This window comes from Bombyx mori, chromosome 19 (genome assembly GCF_030269925.1).
Source record: "Bombyx mori chromosome 19, ASM3026992v2".
In the NCBI taxonomy this organism is placed as follows: domain Eukaryota; kingdom Metazoa; phylum Arthropoda; class Insecta; order Lepidoptera; family Bombycidae; genus Bombyx; species Bombyx mori.
Window position 1 is genome coordinate 3,485,865 of NC_085125.1, and position 25,956 is coordinate 3,511,820.

The 25,956-nt window shown below is 39.4% G+C and overlaps 1 protein-coding gene across 1 annotated transcript in view; it reads right to left on the reverse strand.

Moving 5' to 3' along the window:
• The window catches only part of LOC105842591 (zinc finger SWIM domain-containing protein 4), a 100,827-nt gene extending 85,627 nt beyond the window's left edge, over positions 1–15,200 (reverse strand). Inside the window, exon 1 of the mRNA XM_038017517.2 lies at positions 14,885–15,200. Within this exon, the coding sequence (XP_037873445.1) occupies positions 14,885–15,173 (289 nt within the window). The 5' untranslated portion in view covers positions 15,174–15,200. The remainder of the gene's footprint in view (positions 1–14,884) is intronic.
• Between the last annotated feature and the right edge of the window lie 10,756 nt (positions 15,201–25,956).

The following is a 25,956-nucleotide window of genomic DNA, read 5'->3' on the forward strand; positions in this document are numbered from 1 at the left end:
CATAGATACATGGAATAGCTATATTATTACGACTGCGGAATTATCATTAAGACAAAAAGTTCTAATGCCTAGGAGAAAAGATTGTAAATGTATGGCACGAGCCGCAAAAATCTATAGCACCTTCTTTGTTATAATCAGTATAGGTCAAAAGTACAAGTAATGATTTTGCTGTAATTGCCTTTCCAAAAACCCAGAAATTTCTATACACTGATGACCATTTGCTAACGGGGTTTACCAACTCACTTACATAAGCCAAAACGTGTTCATTAAAAACGAAAACAGTATACCGATCAAATAAGTCATCAAGATAAACCAGCAATCCCGATTCTGCAGGATAGCCGTCGGAGCACCATGGTTCCAGAGGAACGTGGACCTCCACGATGACCTGGAGCTCGACCCCGTCAGTAAGTATCTACAGTCGGCATCGCTGCGCCACTTTGAGAAGACGGCACGACATGAGAACCCTCTTGTCGTGGCCGCCGGAAACTACATACCCGATCCTGTAGACCGTTTGGTAAACCGTCGACGTCGCCCAAAGCACGTCATCACGGATCCTCCTGATCCATTAACGGTGCTTTTAGGCAATACAAGCACCGGTCACCGTCCTCGTCGAACCCGTCGCTTGCGACGAAGGGCTCGACGAGCGAATTAACCCACAGACACAGCCCACTGAGTTTCTCGCCGGATCTTCTCAGTGGGTCGCGCTTCCGATCTGGTGGTAGATTCTGCGAAGCACTGCTCTTGCTAGGGCGGTGTTAGCAATTCTCCGGTTTGAGCCCCGCGAGCTCACCTACACAAGCTAGGGTACGCTGAAATAACCTCTCAAGGCTATCAGCATAGGTAGGAAAAAAACAATAAACCAGTATCCGTGTCAACTGACAACGTCTCACACTTGCAGTTCATCAAGGGGCCAATTCCATAGAATTATTTAGGAAAACGTGACACATGGTTGTTATCTACGTTAGATTTTTATTTAGATCATCATTATCCTGCCCTTCTTCTCCCAGTCACCTTTTTTTACCCATATCGTCTTTCACACAATCCATCCACTTCTTCTTAGGTTTACCTCTTCCTCTATATCCTTCGACATTCATAGTTAACACTCTCTTACCAACCTCATTTTAATTTCGTCTCATCACATGCCCATACCATCCCAAACGCGCACTCCTCAGCTTCGCTGTCACAGGTGCCACTTTCAGACATAATGAATTAAATTAATGGAAATTGCGTAGTTGTAAGGTTAGTGGTATTTCTATATTCCAACATACACATATACACAGTCGCAAAAGAGTTCGTCTACTTCCTGTATAGCAACGTTGATGCATTTTCGTTCCTGTTTCTCTTTAAGTACTGAAGGTTGTGCATAGTATGAATGCACACTGTTTTACAAAAGATCGCTTTTAACACGTTTAGCTCAGAATTTAGATCCTGCTTACTCGGTTTTCTCAGACATCCTTTAATTGGCTAAAAACTTGATCCTTCACTGACTGGAATATCTCTTGATGACACTTCAGCTAAACTTCCGAGGTTCATACAGGTTCCTAACAGGTAATCTAACAAGATAAAATAATGCAAATATACTTTCAGTAACAAAGCGCATTCATAGCACAAACATTGTTGGCAAGTACCGGGAATATAACAAAGAAAATTATGTTTCAACGTTCGCTCATTCGTGTGTGCGTGTTTGCGCAATGACAAACTTTTTCTTGTTGCTTAAATCACTTAGGTTTTTATGATGATTTTTTTCAAAACTTTACGATGAATCAAACTTTGGTTAAAAGATAAAACACTCAAACGAACCTTAAATGTCTTCAGTCTATTTTTTACGAATAAAGTATCAAATTAATAGGCTACTTTATACTATTGAGCAAATGTCTGTTTTCATGAATCATCATTCTAAATAATTTCTATGGAATATGGCTCATCTGCTTCTATGTAGCGAATAAAAAAGTGTATGGGAACGTGCAGATATCGACCTGGTAAGTTTATCTATTTAAATTAGAGCTTTAACTATTTTCGTTCGAGCTTCCTGCACTGTGTAATCTTGTACGGGATATATTTCTAGAGAGTTTTTAGTATTTAGTAGAGAGATTACCGAGGTCCGGATGCCTTTCTAGTTTTACCACCAGAGGTGGGCGAGTATGGCCTCACCCAAGTGAGGTGGGATTTGCTAACAGCTGCTCGATTGCCACGGAAAGAGACCTAACAAGCTTCGTGAATGCATCTAACAAATTATGTGGGTAATATTATATTTTATACTACCTTCTTTTTCATAGCCTTTATAAAGCAATCCCAGTAAGTCTACTTTATTAAGCAGATGAGCATAAAGCATCCATAGGTGGTAAATATTCATTATCGCTAATGGACAGGACAGATTTAACAGGAGCACAACCAAGTTAAGCTTGTATATTAATTGATAGAATTCACAACAATGATAGGTTTTGGTTATTTTACAAAAATCATTAAGGTCTTTAGGAGCTCATACGAGACCTTCGACTGGTGAACTCAACGATATTACTCCGACCACAGAATGTCAATATATCACAGTTTAGAACGATGTATATATATTGTTTTCCAATTAAAAATGTGTAGTGCTCTAAAAAGGAACCTCTTTTTACTTAAGCTTTCACAGACTTTCACGGCTCTAAGCAGCTTATCATGAACATGGAGATCACGAGGTGTATCATCACCATTCGCCCTAACATGTGGACGGAGTGTCAATTGAGCAGAATTTACCCTTCAGATCACACAATACATTTGGTGAGCATATTTTTTTTCTCAGATAAATTCGATCTATGGCTGTGGTTTTTTTTATGTATTATTTTACATTTCCTTTTTTTTCTATATCGAATATAAAAGTCGATGTGGGTTTGTGCGTACGTATACATGCCGGAACAGTAGAAGCGATTTCGATGAAATTTACAGAAAATCTAATTCTAATTGACCTAGCGCGCGATACTGTGCAGCTCGGTTGCGATTGGATCAAACTTTTTTTTTCCCTAGCAATGCTGATAGCCTTGAGAGGCTATATACGCATTACCCTAGCGTGTATGTCAGATCTCGGGCCTCGAGCCAGGAGGTGTTGCTAACACTGACCCTAGAAAGAGCAGTGCTTCGCAGAATCTACCACCGGATCGGAAACGCGACCCGCTCAGAAGATCCGGCGAGAAACTCAGTGGGCTATCGAAGAAAAACCAAATATCGCCTAGTGAAAGAGTTTGAGTAGTTTATATATCTGTAGATTGTACAAGGTAATTTTCGTAATTACACATTTCACATTCCCAAGACTGTTAACAGATAGTCGGAAGGGAATCTCAATTTACGATAAGATTAGATTTTGCTAAAATTCCGCGATGTTAATTTGTTTTTGTTGTTATCATCAGGCACACTGTATCTATTTAACTATGATGTTGACAAATGTCATCTTCCCACAGTCGCTGGACCTCACGAGCGCATCCTAAATAGGTTGATGAAAAGATTGTTCATACAAGCTCAACAAACACAGATAGCTATTAGTATAATATCATTTATAGTTAGTTAACTAACTGGTTTATTATTGGTGATAGAACCTCTAGTGAGTCTGTACGGGTAGATACCACCACCCCGCCTATTTTCTGCCGTGAAGCAGTAATGCGTTTCGGTTTGTAGGGTGGGGCAGCCGTTGTAACTACTGAGACCTTAGAACTTATATGTCATGGTAGGTGGCGGCATTTACGTTGTAGATGTCTATGGTCTCCAGTAACCACTTAACACCATGTGGGCTGTGAGCTCGTCCACCCATCTAGGCTATAAATAAAACTTCTCGTAGTGCTTAACGACGATTCCAAACTGAACTGTTAAACAAACAGAATCATTCTTTAAACAAAATGGAGGTTCGTGAGAATAAATAGGTAAAAGTTTTTTTACGATGTAAAAATTTGCCTTAAATTTCCTTTTATTTATCATATTCGATTGTGGTTGCGAGTCAATTTTTAATGTTTTCTAATAATTGTTTTATTGTTGTATTAAATATTGTATTAGCTATTAGATTTAGTATTAAACATTATTGAATACTCCTTTACAAAGCTTAATCTACAGTCTTCAATGCTTAATCTTTTGAATCTTGAGCCCGAAAATTGTAATAATATGTTTTTCTGTCAAAATTAAAATTTGAAATCTATACTAATACATATATTATAAATCTATTGTAGTTACGGATGTTCCGTTATAACTACTGAACCATGCATCCGATTGACTTAAAACTTGGTATCCATGTAGAAAATACATGTACTTAATGGATAGGCTAATATTTATTTGAATGTTGGACTCCCTACACCAGTTGCGGAGGCGTTAATGATGAGAATATTTGTGGGGGTGATAAATAATAATGTTAATTTTAAATACCCAGTGAAGCGGACGGGTACAGCTAGTATCTTATAATTGCATTCCAAATAGATTACATTTTTTTTATCTCCAGATATTTTGACGATCTCATCTAAATGACGTGAACGATGCAACTCTCATTCAGACACAAGATCACTACAAGCCTGGCCAATAACATCTGGCGAAAGTTACTGTTTCCACTTTATAAGGTAAATTCATTAATTAGAATTGCCATACTAAAAAAAGAAGACCAAAGAAAAAAGTGAAATAGAGATAATGTTTTGTATACTCTGTGAAATTGGTAACAAACATAATTTTCACATAAGTAAAAAAGCTTTACGATTTGCCTCGTATATCATTCACGTTTTTACAACGCTATTTTTAGCGACTATTAGATTTGATGATCCGGGTCAAATACCCCGGTGCCGGGGTCAGGCTTCAATTACCGGAATAAAGAGGGTGAGAGGCGGCAGGTCACGCAATTAGCTCCAATCAGACGACAAGAATACTGAATTAAGTTATTACTCAGAGCAACGCTTCGCAACCTGACCCGAGGTGATGACAAAGCGAAGGAAAATTAAGTATTTCTAAGTAGTTAAAACCTTAAGTTTTGCAACAGCGTGTCATTTCTTAATTAGAGCTCCATATACCTCTTTCTTCGCAAGCTTTAGAGTATAATCTACAAACCTTTTGTTCTTAATTTGAATTTAGTTTAAAAAAAAAAGTTATCTTCCATCGTCAATCTACGGAAGGTTTATAGTTATTCAAGAGTTTCGAATAAAAAAAGTTTTTAATTCGAATATTTTGTGGTGTTCTATTGATTAAGTAGACTTGACAAAGAATAAGTCGGTATCGATGAATTAGTTTTGGAGTTATTAGTAACAGTGGAACGATTAAGGTATTTTGTTTTAAAATACTAGTATCCGAGACAGCAGCCACTATTAGTTGGACATTCGCTTTATCTGCTTTCATTAACAAGGAAACGTGTCTTCAACTGATTAAGGCTTGCTTCAAACCGCTTTTCTGATAATCCTAGTTCTTATACCTTACCACGACTAGTAAACGAAGATCGCTCTTCTGAGAATAATACACAGACTTATTTTTGATCTTATACACCTAAATGAGTTCGGTGAATCTTTTTATTGTAATTTGATTTGTCTTGGCCATTTGCTTGTCAAATCTACTATGAAAATGGTCCCCGGATTTCCAGAAAAACGAAGTTAGATTGAGTTATGAAAACATCCCAAATATTTTGCTAATCAATAATCGAAGCTAATCAAATAATACTCTACTCTGTTAATTATCGTCGTCTACAGTTCAGCAGTATCGCTATAGCCTTCATCTTCTTCGTTGGCTCAGTTTAGGTCGAAAACAATTCTACTTTTTTCTTTTCTTTTTTATTTGTTTTGATGGGTGGTGTTAAGTGGTTACTGGAGCCCATAGACATCTACAACTAATCCACCTTGAGATATGAGTTCTAAGGTCTCAGTATACCTAGTTACAACGGCAGCCCCACCCTTCAAACCGAAGCGCATTACTGCTTCACGGCATAAATAGGCAGGGCGGTGGTACCTACCCGTGCGGACTCACAAAGGGCCCTACCACCAATAATTACGCAAATTATAATTTTGCGGGTTTGATTTTTATTACACGATGTCAATTGTCCCTTATTTTGTAAAAAGTTAAATAGAAAATATCTTGTATATTCGAATTCATTTAGTCATAGCTGTATGTTCCGGAAACTCTATAAGTACTTAGGCAGTGCTCGTCAAACAATTACGTGGTAAAGTTTACAAATTTAGATTGTCGTGATAAAAAATGCGTGTACGCACGTATTTATGTTGGTATTAAATTGGAAAAAAGATAGAATTGGGTATAGTATACCCTAAAACAACTATTACGTATAGACGGTATAATGAATAATGCAATATATGTATATATATTATTATATACTTACACATCAATGTCTAGAATAGCCATGTTTCATGAACATATTTTCCGTGTTTCATCTTAACAATAATAATAGCTTCACTTCGCTTTTATTATATACATATCTGTGTTTTTATGTACTAATAAAGAATTTTATGGCACGTAGACAAAAAGTTGCACAATTTTGTTTTTCCTCGACCGTTTTATTGGAACATTTAAAAGTCCCAGCGTTGGGCTAAAGGTTAAAGTTACGTTTGTATGATCCAACAAAAAAATAATCATCAAAATCAAGTCAACGACCTTTGTTGTTCGTCAAAAGAGTTCGTGGCACCGGCGTTTTAGTTACGAACAAAAAGAAACAAAAGACCGCAGGTGAATTGTTCCATTGTTCAAATTAACATTTCTTTACGACTAGAAAATTAAATAGAAAAATCGATATTAAAATCGATAAAAGTTCGTATAAGAAAAAAAGGATGTAATTTCGAATGATATACTTAATCAGAATATTGTAAACGCGGGTATTACTAAGTTGGGTATTAACTAAGCAAAAAAAAAACCTTCCAAAACATCTGTCAATACAATCGCGATTCATAACAACAAAGAATATTATTATACAGAACTGACAAACTGAATGCGCGTCTGTCCAATAACAGAGTTCCATAGTGTCGACACAAGAACCTTTCTGTCGTACGAACACGTACCTAAAGCCATCTTTATTAGATCCCCTGAATCCCATTCGCGAGGCCCCCCAACCTCCACATAACCACTAACGACGGGAGACGGGGGAGTTCTTTTTTAAATGGTGCCGGTACAACGTCGTGTTTGTGAGCGAAGCACCTCCACATTTTACAACCGAATTGCAATTATGTATTCGCATTCAAAGGAAGCCTTGCCGCTTTGGATTCAAGGAATATTTTCCCTTGCCGGATGCGCGAGTTATTGCGGTCGTATACTGTTGAAGGAAAACAAGGTTGTGAGAAGTCGTGAATGCTTGATTTGATGGTGGACGGATAAGTGGTGATTGTTGGGACGAATAAAGAGCCCGTTCAGAACTTTGTACCGAGAAAGAAGTAATATATAGTTCAAGGCTGACTCGTGCAGAGAAATATAGAAATAAAGTAGTTACTGAGAAGCTTTGGATTAGATTGAACGTTCAAGTGACTAGATAATGCAACTGAAACATGGAGGATAGGACCATCTCAGTGTATTCAAAAGTGTCCGCTGAAACGTAGCCAATAAAGGTGGCGCCACAGTAGCAAGTGGAAGAATTTTAACAACAGCGCCATAACTTCGCTCTGTTTAAAACTGCTTCATATCCTACACTAGCGGCCCGCTCCAGCTTCGTTCGGGTCTTTAATAAAAAATTCCAAATTAACAATCAAAATACACACACACCAACCCTTCTATTTACGTCAGCTTATTAAAAAAAGAGAATTTTAAAGGTAGTTTTGAATAACCTTGGGTTACATTATTGGAGTTTTAGCAAGGATCCCTATTTTTTAAAACAAAAGAATATAGCCTTTGTCACTCGGGGATAGTGTAGATTCCAAACAGTGAAAGAATTTTTCAAATCGGTTCAGTAGTTTCGGAGCCTATTCAATACAAACAAACAACCAAATCTTTCCTCTTTATAATATTAGTATAGGGCTATTTCGGTGAGTCTACCAACATTATCTTCCTTTTTACAGGCGGACACTTTTTCAACTTATCCCCAATACAAGATGATGCTCCTTACCATAAACTCATCATTCTCCTGTCCCATCATTTTCTCAGTCAGTCGGCGCAACATGTTGTCTCCTTCCATACTACTCTATCATATACCATTTCTTCGCTCACTCCCCTCTTACACATATTGTCTTTCACGCAATCCATAAATTTCTTGTTAGGTCTACCTCTTCCTCTAAGCTGAACTCCATAAAATGAAGGTACGAATTTAATATTTTTTGCCATTACCCTATTACTGTTTAGATCTGTCAATGATTACAAATATTTCTTTGTACTCCTCCGTTGTGGTAGCTGTAATGACGCAACATATAATCGTGAATACAAAACTGAGTGATGATTTAATTACGTGTGGTAACTGTAAATACGCGTTAATTGACAAAGTGCTCAAAGAAGACGCGACAAAATTATTAAGACCCGCCTTCCGTAGGATGTTTGGTGTTCGGCGCGTTCTCGTCGCATTGGATTTTCGTTACTGTGACCTACTTCAATAATGTACAGTCGTCTGTATTAATTTGGACTGTTTACATTTGTTCTGATGAAAGGTTTTTTTTTTGTTACGTAAAAACCGTTTACCTTATTTTTATCTGTGTCAAATGCGTTTAGATTCGATTTCTAAATGTAAAGTTTGTAAAAAAAAAAGCCGTGTCAGAAAAGACAACGTTTTTTTTTTGTGTTGTGCGTTACAATAACAATAAAAAAAAACTATTTTTCATTAAATTTATAGTTGACAATACGAAATGTTAACAAAAAAGAAAACCTACTTCAACAAAACAAAATAAAAATATCATCAATCATCAAGATCATTAGCAACATCAAAATCGGTTCACGCGTAAACGTCCCGAGGTAAAACAAAAACACTAATAGAAATAGTCGAATTCAGAATCTTCTCATTTATTAGAAGTCGGTTCAATGTTACAGTCGGTACAGTGACCTTTTTTAGCTTCAGGAATGAGACCGGAGAGTATCAGAAAAGCAAATCTGTCTAAAAGCAAAGCAGAAAAAAATCTTGCACAATGACGTCATCGTTCAAGTATGCCATTGAAATCTTAAGAGCCGCGTTATTGAAAAGGCACAATCCTAATATCTCGAACTTTACCGATTTTAATTATTGCTTTATGTAACGTGGGTAGTATTGTGATAAATCTACCAGTGCCTCACTAAGCCTTTTGGTTTTAATAACGCGAGCTAACTTTAGGAGTATAAATAAGCAAAGGTTGCATAGGATATATGTATAATAATATGTATATCGAGGAGTGAAAGGCGACATTTCACTTAATAGGCGACATTTATCTTTGTAATTAAAGGTCCGTTTTGTTTTGTATTAGTATCAACAATTCAATGTTTTTATTAAAATGCAATTAAATTTAATCCATTCAAATAGCCGAAGAAGTTTTCTGTTATAATAAAATTTTCAAATTTCAAACTTTATATGGCTCTCTGATAAAGCTGCAAAAATGTCGCTTAAGCCAATAGCCTTTATTATAGGCAATTTCACCCCTCGATATGTTTTCTAATTATTAATTTTTAATAATATCTTGTTCTTATTGTTCTTGTCCTTATGTATGTTGGTTCTTATTGTATATATGTATATATTTTGGATAATAATGTATTGTCAATGGTACACCGCAACATACCTAATATATTTTTATGACTGTTTTTTGAATGTAAATTATGTTTTGGTGTGGAATAAAGTGTATTCTCCTTCTGTCTTTAATCTTAATCATATAGTATTTATTATCTTAAATGCTCATTTGACAGGAGAATTTTTGGCGGGAATGCGAGGAGCGACGTTGTATGGATTGTTTTATTTTGTACATTTAGTGTTCCTTGATGTTTCAATGTGTGATAACGGTAGTTTATTAACGGTTTAGTATCTGTGAAAGTGCACAAATGTCGGTAAATGAAACAAAGCTGATGGACGTAGCTTCTTCATAGGGTTCTTCTAAAAGGTCCACTGAAAAAGTTTCAGTAGATAACCCACATTTTATTGAGACTTTATTTCAGCCCATCTCATCTCGATTTATTTAATTTCATCCCAATTGATAGAAGTTTCAAATTAATCAACTTCATCTAAGTTCGCTTCATATTACTAGAATATAAGAAGAAAGTTTAGGACTTGGCTTAAAGGTCTCATCACATAACCATAATAAAAAAAAAATTTGACAGCCCTCTTTTTCTGACATCCCTGTCACACACCTTGTTTCCTATTGCGGTGTTGTCACCATCGAAAATAAGTTAATAGTCCGACATTTATGTACGTATTTAAACTAGTTAGATCAAAATAAGATAAGGTTGTATTATACTGTTGCTGTCGAATTTCTATAGTACTCTTGAACATTGACGTCATTGTGCATAGACTAAAGTTTCTCTAAATTATTTTTTATTGTTATATGTAATACATGTAAATATGTGATTATTATTTTACATTTTTCTGTATCAGGGGCATTCAGGGGCCAATAAACGAACAAGTATGTATGAACGCGAGTATTGTGTGTACAGGTGCAAAAATCGTACATTTGCATAGATAACACATGTATTTTGAAAAAAAAACAAAAATTTTTTTTTGGTTACCAGCATCCAATAGCAACCAACTGTGCCAGTCACGTGTGGAATGTACCTGACCTTCATCAATTGGATGAGGATTACAATCAAACTGCATAATAAATATAATTTGAGACTATTAATTAATTATTCGTTGTTTGTCTGTGTGAATTTAAATAAATTCGATACATACATAATGATATATTTTTTAGCTTTTATTTTTGTTTTTAGTTAATCTGGTATCTTTCGATTAGTTTTCCTTAACTTCGGAATGTTTTTTTTTTTTTCATGTTCATATAAGAAATATTTAAAAATATACTTTTAATGTTATTCAACATGCACGAAGATGCGAAACTTTTAACCTTATAGGTTTTTTGTATAATGAATTTTAAACTGATGTGCGATATTAATTTGTTTGTATCTTTTTATTGTGCATTTGGTGTTAAATCGTGGGCAGTGCGTATCTAACTTTGCCTTCTTTTGATTTTTTTAATGTAAGTTTTAGTTGTCTTGTATGGATCCGTCCGTCCGATCTTGTCCGTCTTGTATGGATCAGCTTGTTGGACTACGAAAGTGGCGGATGAAAGGCGATTGCATGCAGCAGAGATGCGAATGTTGCGATGGATGTGTGGAGTAACGAGAATGGATAGAATACGGAATGAATATGTTAGAGGAAGTCTGAAAGTGGCACCTGTGACAGAGAAGCTGAGGAGTGCACGTTTGGGATGGTATGGACATGTCATCATCATCATCATCATCAGCCTTTATCTGCCCACTGCTGGACATAGGCCTTCCCCAATGCCTTCCACATAATGCGATCCTCCGCCTTCCGCATCCAACGATTTCCCGCTGTGCGCACTAAGTGACATGTGATGAGACGAAATGAAAATGAGGTTGTTAAGAGAGTGTTAACTATGAATGTGGACGGATTTAGAGGAAGAGGTAGATCTAAGAAGAAATGGATGGATTGTGTGAAAGACGATATGGGTAGGAGGGGAGTGAGCGAAGAAATGGTATATCATAGAAGAGTATGGAAGGAGAAAACATGTTGCGCCGACCCCAGGTGACTGGGAGAAGGGCAGGATAATGATAATGATTTAGTTCTTTAGGTCTCTTATTAATAGATTCATTCTCAGTACCTTCGAATTCGTCTTTCCCAGAGTTTATATTAGATATTGTGGCGCTTTAGTAACAAAAATCGGCATAATTATTATTTTAATACGCCACGTAGGGCTTAATAGCAGTTAGTTTTTATTTTAATTCCATAGATGAGTGGACGAGCTCACAACCCACCTGGCGTTAAGTGGTTGCCGGAGCCCATAGACATCTACAACGTAAACACCGTCACCTTGAGATATCAGTTCTAAGGTCTCAGTATAGTTATAATACTCAGTATAGTAAAGAAAGATTACATGTGGCCCGGAGGCCTTTCCAGTTTCACCAGGACAGATGGGCAAGCAAAGGCTCAGCCAGGAGGGGTGGGATTTGCTAACAACTGCCCGAGCGCCTCCGAAGGAGACCTAACAACTGAAGAGCAATTGCTTCGCGAATAAATATATTGTATCTGTTTTTCAAATCGAATTTAGTAAAATTAACTATTTCAATTTTGAACACACAATGTACTTTACCGATGTTTTAATCACATCCATATCGAAGCTATCACGGCTGAAACCCGGACCGGTTATTAAATGAACCTCTCGACTGAATAAATATAAAGTCATTAACATTGTAGTATATATAATATCTGTTGCTCCCATTTTTGCATTACAATTAAGTATTTAAGAATAATTTTTTTTAAACGTGAGAACCATTGAGGCTGGGGTGTGCGTATTTTATACACGTTTTCTTTATCGTGTTTTTGACACTGACGATTCTCGTTCTCGAAGTGGGGCCCGGCGGACCGTGCCAACCGGATATTCAACACCGCCGCGCCATGTCGTGACATTTCGTCAGAAGTTTTCGATGCCATTATTACACTGAGTTCAATTAGTGTTAATTGCAATTCTGCGTATTCGTCAAATGGATTCGATAGCATCTTACCGGATTATATTTAATGTCATGTAATTTTTTTTTCCTTAGATTGGTGGACGAACTCACAGCCCACCTGGTGTTAAGTGATTGCTAGAGCCCATAGACATCTACAAAGTAAACGCGCCACACACCTTGAGATATAAGTTCTAAGATCTCAGTATAGTTACAACGGCTGCCCACCCTTCAAACCGAAACGCATTAAGTACTGCTTCACGGCAGAAATAGGCAGGGCTGTGGTACCTACCCGTGCGGACTCACAAGTTAGCGACCCTGACTGTTCCGACCGAGGGTCGTGGTTTCGATTCCCACATCGGGCAGACATTGTATGCTGAACAGGTTTGTTTGCTCTTTATCTGGGTGTTTTTTATCTATAATATGTATATATTTAAACTTATATATGTATGTCAGTCTTTGGTACCCATAACACAGGGACTCCTAAATTCGGGCTGGATGACCGTGGGTAATTTGTTCCTAATTATTGTAATTATTATTATTAAAGTTCGGTTCTCTATATATATAAAAATGAATTGCTGTTCGTTAGACTCGCTAAAACTCGAGAGCGGCTGGACCGATTTGGCTAATTTTGGTCTTGAATGATTTGTGGAAGTCCAGAGAAGGTTTAAAAGGTAGATGAATATGAAAATGCTCGGACTTAAATAAAAATAACGATTTCGTTTTCCCTTTGATATGTCCTCCGTTAGACGGATTCCTTTTGTTTGTTTTAAGTTTATTTTATACAAAAGTTTAGGTCTTTTATTTATCGATTGAGGCACTACGAAGTCTGCCGGGTCAGTTAAGTAGTTTAATATAAATTACAGTTGATTATTTGATACGTAGCGAGAGGAAAACCTTTTGTATTCGACAAAATTCCAAGAACAAGCTTCAGTTTTTACTAAGCGTGGGCGGTTCTTTCTTGTTCGTCGATCGTATGAGTCAGGTGATATGGGTGTGGGAACTTAAATATCGGCGTTTTGACGCTAGTTTCGCGTCGACGATCAGCGCGATTATCTCGATCGCGCTATACACGGTTCATTTCGGATACTATCTCGTCGAAGCGGTTCCAAACGTAGCCCTAAAATTGGACGCAAGCCAGCGCCTAAAGTCGGACCGCGGACATGATTCAACTACAAACTAGTGTTTACTCATCACAATTTCATCTTGAGTTTACTTCTTTGTTTAGTTCTTTTGAGCACATTGAGTTTCTCGTTGAATCTCAGTGGATCGCGTTTCCGATCCGGTGGTAGATTCTACGAAGCAACACTCTTGCTAGGGTTAGTGTTAGCAATAACGTCAGGTTTGAGCCCCGCGAGCTCAAATGGTCTCTCAAGATCATCAGCTAAGGTAGGAAAAAAAAGGCGTTCTTTATACGCGAAGCCGCCGCGCCGTAGATAACCTTGCCAGGTCCATTGCGATCTATCTGACCGCGTTCACTCGAAAAAGCGGCCCGAAATGACCGGTAATCGCTGTTCCGATGCGAGATAAGACCTAAACGAATATGTAACGCCGGTCCTCCCACGACCGAGCACAATAAAAACCGGCTCCGGCCCTATTAAATAAAAAATAAAAAAAACTGGCAATAATTTTTTTTTTTTTTTTTTATTCGCGTCCGTTATTCACGGCGGCGACAGTAACAAATGACGTCTGCACGGATTGAAGCCGTCCTCGCGAGCTCGCACCGAAACATTCCGGTCTTATAAATTCCCTATGTAACGGGATATCGAGTTATGTAAATCTTAGCCGAATTTTATGTTGCATCTGCATAATTTTTATAGCGGGGCTCTTGATTAAATTTTTCGATTGATTCGAAACACGGACCACGTGATCTCCATCCGAAACTTATGAGAATGCACTACTTATGTTTTCACAGGGCGATTTTAATTCGTGTTTCCGTTGATTCAATTTGAAGAATCTTTTAATACGATCACGAATTCGTTGTTTGCGATCGAATTTCCTATGAAGCCGGCTGCCTCCGGGAACGTAATCGCTCCGATATGGTGTCGGGTGGAAATCGTGAATAATATGTTGCCGGGAATCGATTAAACTTTAGTTCTAGTACCGGAACGATGATACCGCAACCAGATAAGGGCCACGGCCGAGCGGCCCGGAACCTTTCGTCCGAGCCAATCATCAGTCCTGACGGGCCCTAATCTCTTGAAACTTTTACGAGGCAACGCATGAATAATTCCCGAGAGGAGTAGCTATCGATCGCACACGTCGAGGTTTTTATTTATACGGCGCGGGTGGGCGAGGCGCATATTAGTAAACAGGCGCAGGCGCGTCGCAGGCGGACACTCACCGACTTGCAGCACGTTCTCCACGCAGCCGGCTTCGAGCAGCTTCAGGCCGCGGCAGAAGGCGATGTTGCGATGGTCGTCGGGAGGCGCCCGTGCTAACGACGAGTACATGCAGATGTCTCGCTCGTCCCGCGGGAACGACCAGTACACGACACGACGTTGTACCGGTTCCGGGATGCGTTCGTAGCGCTCCTCGATCCGCTGAAAGGGAATGTTCGCGGCCACTATCTTGGCGGTGATGTCGAGTAGGGTCGGCGGGGCGCGCGGCCGGCAGCATGCGCGCGGCGACATGGCGCTCGCTTGGCCGCTCGGCGCGGACTGACTGCTCTAAGCCCCCCCTGCACCACACCTCCTCGTTTAACCGATGCCTGGGGAGGTGCGCCCCAAATTGACACACCGCGATAAATTATTCATTTGGCAGGCATAATGTGCGATATATTATTAAAAGTTGGCATTTTTATATTGTTCTGGGCGCTTAATATCGATGAGTGGGAATTTGAGTATCTTTCTACGCTGCTTGAAACAAGGTGAACTTGTCGATTGGACGTTTTTAAGGTTTTAACACTCTTCCGATTGAAATCATGTTTTCGTATCCAAATCTTTTTATATATCCATGAAAGCCAGATAAGTACATAGTTAATCCGGTCATAGGTGCTTTCGTTTTTGAATATCAGAGACACAGTTACGTGTGATTCCTACCGCGGGGAAAACTTAAAATTTCATATAAAAACATTCCGTGCTCCGTAAAGGTCACGACCCTCAGAATTTAGTAACACGCTGCAAGGAGGATGAAAAACAATCCAAAAAATACAGTCGAAGATAGCTCATTCCAAAACTTGGTGGTATGCAACGCTGGAAAGATTTGGTGCGAAACTCAGCAGGATGATTCTAGGGGAAAATGTAACAACACCGAGCTCTTCAATAAGTTCGAAGAGTATGGAAACATTGACTTTGACAAATAAGGGGCTTACAGTATCGGGTCGAAGTTGCATAACGTTACCCACCGCTACCCTACACGTGACCCCTGGGTGGTGCTAATAGTGCAACAACCTGGCGACTGAACTGTCCTCCTGAGGATCTCCCGGTTCCAACTACACTGCGTCAATTATAAAACCCTTATCACAAACTGTAAATTTCAATTATAACCACGCAGTGTAAACGAATGCCATACGATAAATAAATAAAAAGTATCGAGGCCTTGTGAAGAAGTATAATTTCAATAGCGATTTCAGAGGATGGATTCGATACCTAAATAGTCAAGAAAGCTTATATTCTTCACGTACCACGGTGCCTGATGATTAACCTAAGAAGCAGAATTGTTAAGATTTGTAGAGAGACTATGTAGGTGCGGGCTACATAAGCGCTGCCTATGCTTGCATGAGCTATAATCAAATGTACGCAAATTTGATTTTGTCGTATTTTTCCAAGCGAAGAGCTAACTCTACTTGAAAATCAAAGGCTTTTCCATGATAAAAGCAGCGATAATTCAATATTTCCACGATAATTACGGATTGACTATGTGAAGTTATGATGCCAAATTGAGCTTCCTGGCTCAAGACATCAACTGGCGTTCTGCGTCTCAAGCCAGAAGGAACTCGCGTTGAGCATCATCATTGAAATTCTGAGATTTTCGTCGAGCCGACTTTGATGAATCACTTCCGAAAGCACAGTCCAAGAGTAAGACGAATGCCGTCATTTAAATTGTATTGTGGAATGGCTGTCACCACCTAATTTAGAACGTAATACACATTCGTGGCAGAAATGGGCGGGATAGCGGTAGCTACCTGGTTGGCCGATGAGTTTTAATGTTTTAATTTCATACCCTATTCTTAAAATTGATCAAAAGATGCACGCGTGATTCCGGTTTCATTACATCGATTAAATCAACGCCGTTTCTCAACATTAACCAATAAATATACAACATATCATCATCATCATCATCATGAACATCCCACAGTCGTCCACTGCTGGACATAGGCCTCTCCCAATCTACACCACTGAGCCCGGTCTGCTGCTTTCCTCATCCACTTCTTGCCGGCCACCGTGCGGAGGTCATCGCACCATCTAGCCAGGGGGCGTCCCACGTTACGTCTCCCGCTGCGCGGTTTCCACTCGAGAACCCGTCTGCTCCAGCGATCGTCAGTCCTACGGCATATATGGCCAGCCCACTGCCACTTCAGCTTGCTGACTCTTTGAGCTATGTCGATGACTTTAGTTCTCTGTCGAATAATCTCATTCCGGATTTTATCCTTCAGAGAAACTCCGAGCATGGCTCTTTCCATGGCTCGCTGAGCGACTTTGAGCTGACGGACCAAGCGTACTGTGAGTGTCCACGTTTCGGCTTCGTAAGTCATTACCGGTAGGATGCACTGGTTAAAAACTTTTGTTTTCAGGCACTGTGGTATGTGCGATGAAAAGACTCCACGCAGTTTGCCGAACGCCGCCCAGCCCAGTTGGATCCTTCTCTTGACTTCCCTATACAACATAAAATATGATCTATTATATTTTTTGGCATTTTCCTCCTCACCGCGTTTCGGTCTATTTACAGGATCTATTTTCAAAATTACTTGCAGCTTCGAATATAAATGTTTTTCATAGGAATTTTATAATCTAAAACTATGTTTCAGTAAACTTTTTAACATAAATATTATTAAATGACTTAAATGTATGGAATCATTTGGGGCAGTCAATTTATCAAGTTAGTGATATGTATATATATTAACTGATAAAAATCTGTGAAGCAGGAAACGCAAAAGTAATGACGACTGTTACGCATTTGCCTCGTCTCCTCACATTATACAAACGAAGGGGAAAGGAGTGCGGGGCGCGGAGGGAGGCACCATTAACAGCTGATGGCGGAGACGAGGGGGGGGGGAAGACGACGTCAGGTGTCCGACCTGTGCCCTCAGCTGTGATGCAGTGAAGCGCTAAAGCCGCTGAATTGAGTTACTTTTGTTTATCTCTTGTTTTTTTTTTTTTGTAAACATTGCCTTCGGAAAACCAGTCGTTTGAACGATTAGAAAGCGTGAAGCACTTGTTGCTGTAATCTGTATAAATTTGTTGGACTGTAAATTGCTAAGTGCGTGATTAGTGCTGTTGTGATTAATACTTTGTGTTTTAAGCACGTGTGTTCAAATTAACTTCAATTTTTTAATTTGCCTTTCTACAATTTGTTTATATGCTTTTTAGTTACAAAAAAAAAAAAAGTATTTTTGCATTAAATTATTTGAATAAACATTATTATTTAAACGTTTATCGTATTTAGAGTAGATAAGAACGAAACGTAAAGCTATAAAGTAGCGCACAAAAGCGATAAACACACGCAGAGAATAGAAAAAAAAAGCCGATCTGAAATCTAAATTGTCAAGCGCTTACTACGCTTAATGTTTGGCTTTGGCGTCTCGGACGGACGACACCGAGGAAATCCCGACAACTGTATATATGTATAACGTATAAATAGACTGTGTACATAATAATAATACCGAGTTATGTCGAAGAACAGCTGATTTTACAAATGAAAGTGAATTTAGTCTTACGTTTATACTACGTAGGTACGTGTTTTTTTTAAAGCTAAAGACGCTTACGTGCCTAGCGCAACAATTTTTATTATTATTATAAAAGACGAATGCGAAATGACGTGATGATTCCCGCCGATAATTTCAGATAAACAAGATGCATTCGTTCGTTATTGACATAGATAATACACATAAATTAGTTATACCGATCAGTCTTCACGTCAAAACGTGGTATTCATGTCATTACGTGTGATGTGGCGATAGTTATCAACACAAGATATTTGACAGATGCCTGAATCTCGCTTACGACGTTAACAACATTCAGGCCGTAGGTCTTTTTATTTTTTTATTGCTTAGATGGGTGGACGAGCTCACAGCCCACCTGGTGTTAACTGGTTACTGGAGCCCATACACATCTATAATGTAAATGCGCCGTCCACCTTGAGATATAAGTTCTAAGGTCTCAGTATAGTTACAACGGCTGCCCCACCCTTCAAACTGAAAAGCATTACTGCTTTACAGCAGAAATAGGCGGGGTGGTGGTACCTACTCGTGCGGACTCACAAGAGGTCCTACCAGTAATGTCTACCGACTGTCCAGTCTACCGAGCAATATCACCCGCTTGGTGGAAGATCACCCCTTTGTCGTATACCTCCACAGATAGCAGCTTGGTTAACGACGGATGGTAGATTCAGCGAAGCCCAGCTCTTACCAGGACTAGTGTTAGCAACTATCTGAACTTGAGCCCGTGGTCTCACCTTACCAAATTATGTAACTGGATTATCTTTGGCTACTGGCGATTAGGTGAGGAAAAAACAACTTAAAGTTCTCTTCAGCGTTCTTCTAGAGTCAATATAGAAGACAGTTCAATACAGATAAACTGTTTGAGTAAACAGGTTCTTGAGTGGAGACCGTGAATTGGCAAACGTAGTGCAGGTTTCCTCAGGGTCGGTGGAAGAACGATATATGTGGAGTTGTTGGCAAGAGCTGGATGAGAGAAGCTGAGGATCAGCTGGAGGGGCCTATGCCTAGCAGTGGGCTACTATAGGCTAATGGTGATAGTTGCGCGGTAGAAATCTTCGGATAAAACTTCGGATAATACGCGTTAACGTCATGATTGATGACGTCCAATGTCGATATCTTCTGTGACATTTTTTTGTTCGACGTTAATGAATCATGCGCGGTAAAAAACATAAAGACTTTATGCCTTCCGTAAGTTTCGTGGTGGGGCGCGCTGCGAGCCCGCATATCCTGTCATGGCTCACGGCCACACGTCACGAGTCGCGCTTTATCCAATGATCAAGTCAGAAATAGCTTTCGAGCTTTAATATCTTTAAGCTTGGAAGGTAGGCCTTGTTTGTGATCACCGGAAACATCGGATACTCTAATTCTTTAGATTGATTTACCCACGAGTTCAATGTTTAAATTGTTTTTTATCGATCAGCAAACGAGCATACGGTGGCGTTAAGGTCGGCCTGTTGGTCAGTCGCTGTGGGCGCTCGTAGACGCCAGCAAGGCCAGGGGCACAGCCAAGTCCTCGTCTACCGCTGAGCACTCTCTCTGAGCCTCGTTTGTAGAAGAACACGGGAAGAAGACAGGAGTTCATTCCAGATACGGATGGTATGTGGAAGAAAAGATATCTGAAAACGCACTGTCGATGATTGGTTCCGAATAGTGTGCATGAACTTTGCTCCAGTGGCGGGTGGTGTGATGGTAAGAAAGAGATGGATCGATCATCCCTAACAATTTAACAGTTGTATTGCACATCACCTGTCCCACCCTTCACATCTCAACATCTCACTGCTTCCCAATAGCAGTAGCACGATGGTAATTTATCCGTACAATGCGCTCTAAATCCGGCGTAGTGACCTTACCTTATCAGTGAGGACCCATTTGAGTAGGAAAATAGTGGGTAGAAGAGTAGTTTATTGATTTTCCTATCTTGAGGACGGCGTTAAACATGCGGTCACTGACGGGTCAACTGGAGATGGTATAAATGAAGTTAGAAGCAGATAAATCTGCTTACCTACCCTCTTTTTAATATATTTTTTGGTGTAGCTACAAGATCTCGATGAATCAATTTAGATAATATCTAAAAGACCCAAGTTGGATGTTGCTTGAAGTCGCCATGTTTGTGAATTTGGCAATATGGGTGTGATTAAAACTTATTGTTATACTGTCTATATGTAAAGAAACGTAAGTGTCAATAAATGATTCGGCATTAGCATTTGATACGTGTTTCTTTGATGGATCAGAATTGAGGAAATCTGTCAAAGAACCAAAGTAACCGACATAGCACTAAAGATAAGCAAGCTGAAGTGGCAATGGACCCGCAATATGTGTCGCAGAACTGATGGCCGATGGAGCAGACGCGTTCTGGTATGGAAACCACGTACCGGTAAGAGCAGCGCTGGGCGTTCCCCTGCCCGGTAGACCGGTGACTTGCATTGATATGATGGAGAAGATTGGCCGCGAAAGGTGGAGGACCGTTCATTGCGGCGGTCTATGGGAGAGCTAGTATCAGTGGAGAGATACAGGCTGACGAATGAGTTCGAAGTAGAGAGCCCTTTGAAGAATCGAAGGCTGAAGAATATCTTGTTAGTGGTGTAGCGCAAACACGTTTATTACCGATATTAATAAATACATTAGAGGAAGAGTTACATGACTAATCGAAAACCTTCAGTCTTCTGTCGAGACCGTATTTTCATCATTATCTACGCGTACGAAGTCGCGGGCAAAGCTATTGCGAGATATGTTATACAAAAATATAATTTAATCATTCTTTCTATAAGTACCTTTTTTTTTTTCACAGGAGAAAATCGCCGTATCCCCACCCGCACGGCAGGTGGGGTATGTGAGAGTCGAACCTCACTAAAAACTCCTGCCGCTCACAGCCGGCGCCCTACCCCAGACCGGGCGGGAACCCAGTCGGAGCTATTGAGACGGCGGGACAGGGTTTACGCAGAGCACATTACATCCATACCGCCGTCCCCCAGACGCCGGACCGGCGGCCGCCAGCAACATGACCGCCGGTTCCCTCGGTCGACGGGACTATAAGTACCATGGTACATCCTTGTTTAATTACAGTTCTCGAAGCCCACTGAGTTTCATGCCGGATCTTCCTGTCGCGTGGGTCGCGTTTCCGATCCGGTTGTAGATTTTGCGAAGCACTGCTCTTGCTTGGGCTAGTGTTAGCAACGTCCTCAGGTTAGAGCCCCGTGATCTCACCTACTCACTCGGTTACGCTGGCATAGAACCTTAAGGTTACCAGCTCAGGTAGAAAAAAAAGAAGGAGTTATTGTAGTCGTTGAGGCCTAAAGGTTAAGACGTTTGGTGTGCTCGTCTCAAGCGATGCAACTGTGCCAGTGTTCGAATCCTGCCGCCAGGTACCATTTTTTTAAATGAAATACGTATTTAACTCATGGTCACTTATGAGAGTTCGTGCATAAAAATCAAACCCATAAAAAAAAAATTGCATAATAAACACTGGTGGCTGGTTGTACGACGTCTTGTGAATCCGCACGGGTAGGTTACCACCACCCTGCTTATTTCTGCCGTGAAGCAGTAATGCGTTTCGGTTTGAAGGGTGGGGCAGCCGTTGTACTGTAAAAACTGAGACCTTAGACCTTATATCTCAATCTCAATCAATCTCATTTACGTTGTAGATGTCTATGAGCTCCGGCAACCACTTAACACCAAGTGGGCTGTGAGCTCGTTTATTTGTCTATGCAAGTCAATAAATAAACGGTATCGCAAGTCTTTATGTTGATTCGGTCTACTGTTTTACGCACAGTGACTAGCTGACGTGCGTCCCCCTTGGGAGTGTTCGATCCTGACAAAACTGGAAAGCAATTAGTGGGGAAGGTAAATTAATAAATCGAAGTTACTAAACTAACAAGGCCGGATGGTAGGAAATTGAAAGTAGAATTTTGCCAACCGAGTTTCTCGCCGGATCTCCTCAGTGGCTCGCGATTCCGATCTACTACCGGATTCAGCGAACCACTGCACCGCTGCTAGGGCAGATCTTGGCAAAGTCTTCTACCTCTCCTGCGTGCTCGCCTACAAGTTCGTTAAAGCTAGCATAACTTCTCGAGATAATACTAGCAGGAGACAAAAAAAAATTGAAATAGAGATGCTTGTTCTCACTGACTTTTTGAAATATTTAAAATCTAAGCTTGAGAGGCTATTTGAGCGAAACCTTAACTAGTAGGTGAGCTCACGGGGTTCAAACCTGACGACGTTGCTAACACGAACCCTAGCAAGAGCCGTGCTTCGCAGAATCTACTACCGGATCGGAAACGCGACCCACTGAGAAGATCCGGCGAGAAACTCATTGGGCTATACATTCGAACATTTGGAATAAGGATACGTCGAAATTTCCGATAGAAACTCCAATGAACTGGAAAACATTATACAATCGGCAACTCTTTACAGAGTCCGTCGTATCGCAATTATGAAAGCGTTTGGCAATTAGCCCTGTCAGCTCATTGTGTTCAATGCCAATTGAAAAGACTTATTGTTGTGTGCACATTCAAAGGCTACATTCATTATTTGTGCCTCACGATTTGAGTTTGCGTAAAATCAGTCGAACGTTTGGTTATGACGGTTTTATTATCTTGGCAGAGACAGACAAGACTCGTCCAATGCTGTGCCCGAATCGAAAGCCGGGTGGTCTCCTCATTAGTCTCTTATCACACGTCAGCTTTGAGCCCCGTGAGCTCACCTACTCGTTAGGTTATGCTAGCATATCGTCTAAAGGCTACCAGCTTGGGAAAAAAGGTCTCTTCACTCTTGAAACAGCGGTCGTGATTTTTGGTAGTATTCAAGACTACGCGCCATTTTCTGCGTTCTGCACTGGCTGTCATATAGGTACCAGATGGAAAACCTGGTATGAATCATTTAAAATGTCATTGCCTACAGATCGCATACAAATCCCAAGTACTTTTACCATATCAACTACCTTAACACAGATCGCATACAAATCCCAAGTACTTTTACCATATCAACTACCTTAACCTTCAGACAATTTTGTTTTTATTATTGTCCATAAAATTAAATCTTTGCGCAGTTAACATTAGAAATAAGATAATTTTATTCAAAGCTGCCGGACGACAGTCAGACTATCTCGAGATGCACGTAAACAAAAAAAAATACAAGTTCAATGATCTTAATTAATTGAATGTTTCCTAAAACTTAACCTCTTTGCTCTTACAAAAGTCAAACGTCAGACGCTGACGCATTTAGATTGAATGTGAATCGAATTCGGCTTAATTCGGCGCTCAAAACGGCTCTGATGTCTTCTCTTCTAATAATTATTACAGTTGACCCGGCAGACTTCGTAGTGCCTCAATCGATAAATAAACTTTATACTTTTGTATAAAATAAACTTAAAACAAACAAAAAGAATCTGTCCGACGGGGGACACATCAAAGGAAAAACAAAATTGTTATTTTTAAATAAATTCCGAGCATTTTCATATTCATCTACCTTTTAAACCTTCTCTGGAGTTCCACAAATAATTCGAGACCAAAATTAACCAAATCGGGCCAGCCGTTCTCGAGTTTTAGCGAGGCTAACGAACAGCATTTCATTTTTATATATATAGATAGATACAGACGGTCAAGAAGAAATAAATAGGTATGCATGTACGGCTTATAAAGTAAAATAAACAAACTTTAAGGTTGATTGCGATCAATAGGCTTAACAAATTAACGAAGCGAATGCCTGATGATTCATTCATTTCGTTCAGTGGGAGTGGAGGGAGCGGGGGGTGGTAATCAGTTACCGATGCCAAACACCAGTCGCAGTTCTACCGGTTGTTAATCCAAAAAAATGTCGTCTCTTTTCGAAACAAATGTTTGGTATGTGCAAAAGTATAACTTTGTTCATTTGGATACGTGAAATATTCTCATTAAACTAATCATGGCGGTGAAAATGTCGAAATATACAAAAATAGCATTTGACAAATTGGTTCGACAGCAAGGAAACAAAAAAAAAAAATATCTAATTAAATGACAATGTGAACTCAAAAATTAGAATAATCTTTTTTTAAACTTTATAAACCTAATTAGGATGTAAGTAATTATTGAAAAGATAAGATAAAACTCGAGTTAATAAAAGCCTGTTATTATGAAAAGATATCGACAAAATTTCATGTACCATATTTCGTTTATTTTGTTTTTAAATTATAAATATCGGCTAAAATGAAAAAGCCGTTTCCACGAAATACTCGAACAAAAAAATGTAATTCAATATTCCAAAAGGACACGAAACCAGTCTCGTTTACGAAACTCGTGCTTGCAACAAACATAAAATTTTAGGATGTATCCGCAGATCGATAACGCGTACCGAATTTAAACTGCCGTGTCCCCGCCATTTTTGTTGGATCTAATGAACTATTAAACTGCAATTTGGCTGCGCGATGGCTGCTAGGTGGCGCTGTGCGCACGTATTGATCGCGCGATGGGGGCCAAATATCTCGACATCAACTTCTGCCAAGTCACGGAATGTATTGCCAGCTATTGTGGCGAAAAATGGGGGGGCCGCGATGGATACTGAATGCCACCCGGCGGCTTTTGAGCTGAGCGCTGCAATGGGGGCACGCAATTTAAGAACTCCGGTTTTTTATGCGAACTAATCTGAAGTAGAATGGACCTCGTTCGGATCGTGAGTGTACGAGCCGTTCTAACTTGAATGAATAATAACCGTGCTTGTTAAGTTTTTAAGACGAAAAACGTTCCTGTTTTCATGTACGGTATAAGTGTAATCCAGGATAAATGCGTTATTTAATTTAAGGAAGATTTATTTATATTTTCAATAGTTTTGGCTAGGTATGTTTGGTGACTTTGTATTTTCGTAGTCATAACCATTTACTTACATGAAAGCTTAACTTAATTATTTCTCTCTCTTCCTGTTTATACTGAAATAATAAAACTGCTGTCGATAGTAGTAGGTATCTTATTGGATTAAGCATAAACGAAAGAATCGTGACCAATTACTAATTAAAATACGATGAGCCAATCGAGTACGTTAAAATATTTATGTTCCATTAAACTGATACATTTTTGATTAAGATATATCGATTTGTTTCGATGGCTTGAAATGAAAATAATTAATTGCATTTGAATTAATCATAGCAAAACGCCATCTTGTTTGAAAGCTGGTGTTACGGCGCCATCTGTTGATACGTTTCAGGACTAGACCATTTAATTCTGAGCACTTAATTCTATATTAGATTAATAGGGGGCACTGTAATCGTTGAAATGTTAAATCGTCGGTGTTGGAGGATTTTTGTAGTAATGTTATTAGAATAAGTACCTATTTAATAGAAAAATATATTTTATTTTGTGACATAATCTGACCATACGACTTAATCGTGCTACTATCGATTTTTAGTTCTATGAAAGTAATATCGATGATCGAATTGGTTCAGTAACGAATAAACATTACCTCATCCTTACTGAGAGTTATAAAAAAGATATTACGGTATTACCTAACTTTGACAAAACGTTAATCCAATACACTTAACCTTTCTGTTGAAATGAGGTTAATAAAATATG